This window comes from Chironomus tepperi, unplaced genomic scaffold (assembly GCF_022539635.2).
Source record: "Chironomus tepperi strain 1889 unplaced genomic scaffold, CSIRO-AGI_Ctep_v1 contig_359, whole genome shotgun sequence".
NCBI lineage: Eukaryota > Metazoa > Arthropoda > Insecta > Diptera > Chironomidae > Chironomus > Chironomus tepperi.
This window is the reverse complement of record NW_027226481.1, coordinates 2,515,565-2,524,379: the sequence shown is the minus strand read 5'-3', so window position 1 is coordinate 2,524,379 and position 8,815 is coordinate 2,515,565. Positions and strand designations below refer to the sequence as shown.

Sequence of the window (8,815 nt, the reverse complement as noted above, 5' to 3'; positions counted from 1 at the left end):
CTCAACTCTGTACAGTATCTACTCTTCAAAATCATCTGATTCAAAGAAAAACTAGATTTCGAAAAGTATGAGGAAGTCCATTGTAAAAAGTAATACTTTCAATCAACAATGTAGATAACAAATGGAAAAATTAGCAAAAAAGTACGTCATTAAGACATGATAAATTACATTTTTCTGCCATTCCTCCCTAAAAGTGAAAACAAAACAACCGGAAATTGTTGTTGTTCTGACAACATGCCTATAAAAATGTCATAAAATCGTAATAAAAGTGATCTTACTGTGTTTTAAATGACTCATAATAAATAACAGCTTATGGCACATGCGTTGAGCAACCTTCAATATTGAGATATAGTTTCGGATTAAATATTTGACCTGATTGATGACTAGGCGGTAAAGTTGAATCCTGAATGGATTCTAAGTAGCTGATCTAATCCGGGATTAGTGAATGAGCTATAAAATATGGAATTTGGTGACTATGACTATCAAAAGCTCAAATAAGAATCTGACGTCAGACTTCTCTAATTCATTTACACTCAGTAATATTAATGGTTATTGCCACAGCTTTTAATCTCTCAATTTCAATACTTTAATGTTTCAGATAGTTTCAGAATAGTTTTGTTGATATGTCACGACATTCCGCTACCGTACCTTTCTTGCGCGAGGCCCTATCATGTTAAAAATCAAGCACCATCAAGTTTCACGGTCGATTTAAGAGACATGAGCTTCTGGCGATTAACTGACTTAATATTGTAATTCATGAATGACTTTTTTGTCTACATCTGTACCTTTTTATTCAATCTGTGTAGAAATAAAAAATTACAATAATTCTCGAGTGAGTCTGAAAGTCTGGTCTGTTAATTTCATTTTAAATAAATTATCACAACCTTGAAATTGTAACAATTTCTTTTTCATGCTGCACATTCGCTGATATTAATCACTTCTCAACTGTTTTGGATAGCAATTTCTAGAAATTACATGCAGGTTTAATGTGACAGCATACAAGAAATGCGACAATTTTGTTAAAACAATTTGGCTGTTTTTGGATTCAAATACATTAAAGGTAGATAACTGTCGGCAGTAGATTAAGATGCCTGATCAGTGGGGAAATCAGAAGTGAAAGACATTTATTGGAATAAGGTCCTAAGAAACATTTATTTTCATAGTCAAACTTACAACTTTTTAACAAAATCCAATGAAATTCGCTTTCCATTCTCACAAATGCTAAGAATCTTGCATTCAACCTTATCACCTAATTTGAGTGGTATCTTGTATTTGCTCTTATGCAGCAAACCATCCTGTTGAACTCCAATATCAATAAATGCTCCAAAATCGACGATATTTCTGACAATTCCATTAACTGATTGATTTGTTTGCAAGTCACTCAACTTTTGCAGACCTTTCTTGAAGTCAGGCTGGAAATTTGTTTCATTTCTGTAGTCGTAGTTGAGATCTTCGTTGGATAATACATCAAGGACAGTTTTGACTCGTTCAGCGTCTTCCTTAAACTTTTTGGCTAAATCCTCGATTGAGTTCTTTTCGGAATATTTCTTAATCTCAGCTTTGAAGCTCTTACGACCTAAATCATCAACCTTTAACTTACAATCTTTGAGAATCTTTTCAGTCAATTTATAACTTTCTGGATGAATTGATGTAGAATCAAGGATATTAATCTTCTCTTCTCCACAAGTCGACTTGTCAATACGAATAAATCCAATCATTTGAGTGTAAGTCTTCTCACCAATTGTCTTTACTTTAAGCAGTTCTTCACGTGACTTAAACAGGCCATTCTTCTTTTTGTGCTCTAAAATACACAGCGCTTTCTTCTCCGTCAAACCAGCAATAAACTTGAGAAGACTCAAACTAGCACAATTGATATCGACACCAACATAACTGACACATTCGCTAACAATTGAATCCAATGTACTGCTTAATCGCTTCTCATCGACATCATGCTGATACATTCCAACTCCCAAATGTTTCGGCTCAATTTTAACTAATTCTGATAGAGGATCCAGCAATCTACGTGCAATTGAAACAGCGCTAATCACATTTGTGTCCATTTTAGGGAATTCCTTCTTAGCTATATCACTACAGGAATAAATTGATGCTCCTTGCTCGGATACAATGCAATATTCAACATAATTTAGCTTAAAATCCTTAATTATCTTATCCAAAAATGTTTCAGTCTCTCTACAAGCTGTTCCATTTCCCAATGCAATCAATTTGCATAAATTTCTCTTGAGGATGTCAACAAGTGTTTGAGCTGCTTGATTAGCCTTGTCTTTTGAGCTTGCATGTGGATAAATTGTGTCAGTTTCAATAACTTCACCAAATTCAGAAATCAGAGCTAATTTGCATCCATTCTTAAAACCTGGATCAATACCAAGAATCTTTCTTCCTTTAACTGGAACAACAAGCAACAAATTCTTCAAATTGTCAGCAAAACTCGAAATGGCAGCTTTGTCAGCAAGATTCTGTAGTTCTGTGCGTATCTGACGGACAACAAATGGAGAAATTCGCTTTGAAAAGGCTTCCTTAAATGCCTCATCAAAGATTTTGCTCCTCATTTCATAATCAGCTCCTCTTTTCAGCAACTCGTTCTTAGCAAATTGGTTGAGATTCTTTTGGAAGTAGTCATTGAATGTGAACGTCAGTTTCAATATTTTCATGCTTTCTCCACGAAACAGTGCGAGTATCTGATGTGGCTTTAAATTACTAGTTGCCATTGAAAAGTCAAAATATGTCTCGAACTTGTATGCATTTTTGTCGTCCTTGGATGCTTTTGTCTGCTTGGATTCAACTCTTATGGTATGGACTTCCTTTAATCGACGAATTTCCTCGATAATTAATTTATTCTTAAAGATCATATGCACCAGGATGTCCTTGACACCTTTTTCAATCTCATTTGCAGATTGCAATCCTTCAGTCTTCTTATTGACATAACTTTCAAATGGCTTTAGTTTCTTATTTCCAGACAATAAATCATTTGCTAATGGACTTAGTCCCAACTCATTTGCTCTTTCGTATAATGTTCTCTTGCCTTCACTTTTATGGAGTGACTTAATAAATTCTAGTTCCTCAAATGACTTGATTTCTTTAATATCACTTTTCAGCTCCTCACTGATTTCCTGCTTCTTTTCCAGAGTCTTGTAAAAGTTCTCAACTTTACATTTTAAGTCACGCACAGAGTTTAATGTATTTTGGATGTCTCGCAGCTTCTCTGGAGTTGTATGTCTGATTAAATGCTTACGATACCTGCACAGGAATGGAATTGTATTGTCGTTGTCCAGCAAATCTATCAGAGTTTGCGAAAGATCAATGTCGATTTGTTCCTTATCAGCTAGGAGCTCGTAGTCCTTCCAAGCAATAACTGGCTCAACATCCTCCTTTTCTGAGTTGCTGTGGAATAAAACACAAAAAATTAATATTTATAATACAATTTTGAATTTTCAATTCCTTACATCAATTTAACTTTCTTTGTTCTGGTTGTTGCCGTTGAGTTCTCATCAACAATTCTCTTTCTTTTGGTTGCCATTGTATAAGTAACCACTAAGAAACTAAATCTATTGATTTATACTTAAATTAACAGGTATTTTTTCACAGAATTTTGTTTATAATTTGAATGAGATTGTTTTGTTTACAAAATATTCCCGCGGAAGATTCTGGAGTTTGAAATTTTTTTGGCAGTTATTTTTTCAAATATATTTTTTGACGTTTTGTTTTGTTTGATGCAGTTTGATGTTTAAGGAATTTGATGAACTAAATTCCAATAATTTTGAAGATAATAATCTAGATTTATGTATGTCTTAATGAGGAGCGAAGCCTTGATGAATTCTTATTAAATTCAAGTCATGACTGTCGTCAAAATCAGCAATCGAATATATGCGATCTAACTGATACATCTTATCTATAAGTTTTCATTAAGTTCTAGAGACAACAAAGGTTTCATTGCCTTCAAGGGCCAGCTTGTAGACCGATCATTGATAATTCAATTAAATCCACCCTTGACGACATTAGAACAGATAATAAAACACGTGATTTGATCAAAAATGGTTATTACAGTCAATAAAATGCAATATAATCATTTCATTAATTATACTATGTGACAACATCTGATTTGAGACAATTCAAAGCCTTTAATTAACCGATTCAAAATCACAAAATATGTTTATTTTTCGCATTGAATGTGTCAGAATGTGTTTGATTGAAATTCTATACATGCAGCGCCCACTCGAGCATATTTTTCAATCAAATGCTTCAAAACATTCAGAAAAACTCATTAATTATGCTATAGATATATTTATGAGTAGGAAAAACTGAGTTCCATTATTTTAAAGTGGAGTAAAATATGATATTAATTATAATTAACTAAGTTAACCAGCTAAATGCGCACAGAAGCAATATTTGTCACATTATATGCATAGACTCTGTTAATAATTAATATTTTATTCATTATATGTGGTGATATTCATGATTATTGCATTTTAAGTGTTAAATTTATGATAATATTACATTATGTTGAAATACTTGAATGAATTAAGGATGTGGAAGTTGTTTTATGAGTCTGCGGTGGATAAACACCTGCTTTCAGGTTATGTAAATAAGTGCCAAGAATTTAGCATTGATTTTTGAATATTTGATGACAATTTCCAGTAAAATCTAGGTCAAAATACTCAAATCTCGTAAATTAAGTACATTTAACGTTAGAACTAGCCATCAACTGGACTTTAGCCCGCCATCAACGTATTTTTGTCAACTCGGGAATGCTACTTCAGTTCAATAAATTAATTAACAAATACTGTTAAATTCTTGTCTACAATCCATCAATCAGACAGCCACACCAAGAGGTATGAATGAAACTTTACATAATCACGTGACGTATATGCAAACTAGATGCTTACTAATCCATTTTATTAGTCTTGAGTCTTGTGTTAGATGTAGTGCTAATATAACATGACAAGATCAATTTAATGTGTTCACACAATTAAGAAATAGTTAGGGAAATAGTAATTTGTTGTCTTTAACGTGAATGACAAGAGCTGTTAACTTATTGATTGGGGTTGAGATGATTAATAAGAGGATTTAGCTTCTGGATATTGTGTTATATGGCGTATAATAGTATAGTATGGTCGCTAGTACACCGCTAATTCGTCCCATTAACGACAAGGCGCATAGTTACCCTGATCGCATCATTTTGACCGATTTTGATTCTTTTTACGACGAAAAATGGGGATTTTGCAGTCAAGTTGACTATACACATGCAAAACCTTGATTGTCAAAATTTCAAAATTTCTCGACAGTCCAGAGTTGGCAGAACTCCCCTTCCCCCTCATGCCAGGTGTATCAGTGGTATGTCTTTATCGTACCGTACCGTAACACCACCGGATAAATCGTCCCCTGATGTATTGATTATAAAACAGAGGACATGATCTCATGCTATATTAAATCTGTTTTAATTCAAATAACTCAGTTTGTAGCTCTATCTTTAATTAATTGATAATGTGCCTCTTAAAAAAAACGAGTTGACTTGGCTAAAACAGCGAAAAACACCTAAATTCCACTAGATTTTTTCCTGGAATTGGATCCAAGTCGATTGACCGACACTCTAACCATTACTTCATTAATTGCTGATTATTGATAATGTACCGTTCCTAATGTTACTAACCACTGTCCTAACCACTAATTAGCAGCAATTAAGTATCAAATTGAATTAAATTGAAAATTCACCAACTTCTAATCTTTTAAACTATGCAGCAATATCAAATTGCGAAAATAAAATTATGAATTAAATTAAAATCTGCATTCTAAAATTTACATTAATGTCAAAAACTTATTTTTGACATGATACAAAGTTTCACTTGTGTGGTTAAGTCTAAAGTGTTATTGCCAAACAAATTGACTTTTACATTTTAACACTTTATCAAGATAAGCCATAATTATATGCATGCCAACGTTAATAATATTATTTTATTTTAAATATGTTCCTAATGAGTGCAAGATCAAGTATATGAGTAAATCAAAATTAAAAATCGTGGGATCTTAAGCATAAAATAATTAAATAATTTACACACGTGATTGCTATTTGCAAGAATTTCAATTTTATATCTCAATAAAAGCTGCAAAGATGCTGACATTCATTTCCATAAATTGTAAATTAGTTAACCACACATGTCCAGAGAATGTACGCCAAACGGAATTATTTGTTTGTGAAATATAAAATTAATTAATTTTTAATTTATAAATTCCACTGAGAATCGGACATAAATAATTTTTCATACTTTACTAATGGTTATTAATAGTTTTAATTAATCAAAACACGATGTTTTGCTTCACATTTCATCGGGTTTTATGGATCTGGAGCAAATTCGATAGAATTAAAGTTAATTAATGAAATTAGAATAAAATCAGTCAAGCAGTCGAAAATTGACGTGTGCGAGTGGTCAAGAGTTGATGATTTATTAGCTAGTTTGGTAATATATGAGGGCTTAGCCGCAAATAACGTTCCATTTTTTTTCAAAATTTCAACGGAAAAAAATAATTTTTTTCAAAAACAGAATACTAATTATGTTAATTAAACTAATTTAAAGCATGATTTGCTTCCGTAGAGTAATCTAATCTTAAAAAGGAACATAAAATCTTTATGCTCCCACAATTTAAATCATAATAAACACATAAATTTAGCGATTTTTATTAATTTTTCTGAAAAATTTTAAAAAATGAAACAAAAATTCACACTCAGTAATTGAGATATTTTTTGAATTTTTGCAATAATTAAAGCACTAATCATAGCAAATTATATGCCAAAATGTTGGATTTATGAATTTCTACAATTATAACTATGAAAAGTGATCCCAAAAAGTCCAATTAAGGAGAAAAATGCCTTTAACTTCAAATTACTGAGTGTGAATTTCTAAACGGCCATGCCCATGAGTATTTTAACTGTAAATAGCTCGATTTTGATGAATATTTTGACAATTTTAATCGCAGGATTTGTATTTAAATCAAATCAGAGATTTAATGAATCTAGAATTAAAATGTCTTCATGGACTAGCGGATAAACCTCAATAGGGCTTCTATAGTGATCTTTACAAGCTGTGTAATCCACCCAAGTCATAAATCTTGGAATAATGTAATCTTTGTGGCTCCAGACTCAGATGTCTACAAATTCTGAAATCTACAGAAGTTATGCGAGTGAATTTCAGCATATTTACTCTATAGCTGAATGCACACTTCACTCGTATACGGTATTACACTACAGCATGGAGAATAGCAACAACACTTAGAATAATATTCAAATTCTTTGTCTAAAAAACTTAAGATTTTGAATTTAGAACAAAAAAAAGTCTCACCTAGAACTAGAATCTATAAAAAAATTCTTCATAACCACCAGTTATCCTTGATTAAAATAATTGATTTATTTCAGATTCCCAAAAATCTCACAAACTTATTTTAAATCTTTTAGATTTTATTCATATACTTCTGAATTTTATGGATTTCTTTTGTGGTCATGAGCATTTGTCTGACATTTTTTTTAAATCTCTAATTCAATAAAAATGAAGTTCAAGGTATCTCTTTCAATTCTTTTGTGCAATCATGTAATTATAAAATAACAATTGTTTGAAATTTTTACAGCTTGTTCCTGGTTAGCCAGGTTGTATTCATTTCATACCTTAATGCAGTGTTGTCCGAACTGCGTGCCGCGACAATGACTTGATGTAATTGGATGTAATTGATTCACGCCCAATTTACTGACCAACTCATTTATCCATACAATATACACGCTCAATTGAATAACCAACAAAATGCAATGACTTTCATCTTGCGGCTAAAAATGTTTTTTTATTGTCCACTGAACTACCTTGAACTTGCTTTCGTTGCTCACAAAAAAAAGCACGAAATGAAAACAGATCTGGTTTAATGTGAGCACATTTTTACTGTTTTTCAGTTTGTTTTATCTCCGAAAATAAAAGAGAGCATGCATGCAAGTCGATGTAATGTCTATGACATTGGATGAATCAGAGATAAAGTTGGAGATTTATGAGAAATGGTGCAAAATTTGATTGAGTAAAAGTGGATGAATGTATTTTTTTAAGGGTTTGACAAAGAGCCGCCAGCTTGCAGTTCCTGGACATTAGTTGCGAAATTCCCCAATTTAAGGTTTTACCTCACAGTTTGCTCAAGACTGCAGACATGTGTTTTTGGATAAAACCTAATATTTAGTGATGTATTTCCATAGAATTTTACGAAATCTTCGAACGAATAACATCAACAAGAAGGACAAAGAGTCAAAAACCCCAAAATTCGTCATGGGTCATTAATGTGCAATTCCTCAAAAAATTCTAGAATTTCCTAATTAGAAAAGAACTCAATTCTATCTTACATAACCTCAAAAAGATCACCAAATTAATTATCTACGCAATTCAATATAGTTTTAGTCAAAGATCAATACTATACCGTCCACCAATAAATCGAATTAAATCAATGCTTAAGCAATTTGAACAATAAGAATCGATGCCGAATCAAATCAAGAAAAATATCTCAAGACTCAATGTCATCGGTATCCCTCGACTGTCTTCTCATTCAGAACATTTTTCTCAATTTACCAACAAAAATTTTTTTCAGCACCGAAACAGAATAAAAATTGGTAAATTATACTCACTGCATTGTCGGTGTCTGTTTTTTCCATATTTTTCTCTCTCTTCAGGTGTGCGTATGCCGACAATTGGCTTCAACAAAGGGGTGGGAGTAATTACATATAAAATATAAAACTGGTGCAACATGGAAAAACATCAATTAGTTGGCTTTTGATCTTTTC

General features: G+C 32.1%; 1 protein-coding gene across 1 annotated transcript; it reads right to left on the bottom strand.

The window, feature by feature from the left end:
* Positions 1 to 1,123: 1,123 nt before the first annotated feature.
* Positions 1,124 to 3,638, bottom strand: LOC139094962 (S1 RNA-binding domain-containing protein 1). The gene is made up of 2 exons (XM_070646193.1): positions 3,462 to 3,638; positions 1,124 to 3,399 (listed from the first exon to the last, which is right to left on the bottom strand). The coding sequence occupies exons 1-2, from the start codon at positions 3,533 to 3,535 to the stop codon at positions 1,170 to 1,172; spliced, it is 2,304 nt and encodes a 767-aa protein (XP_070502294.1). The 5' UTR covers positions 3,536 to 3,638; the 3' UTR covers positions 1,124 to 1,169.
* Positions 3,639 to 8,815: the final 5,177 nt, after the last annotated feature.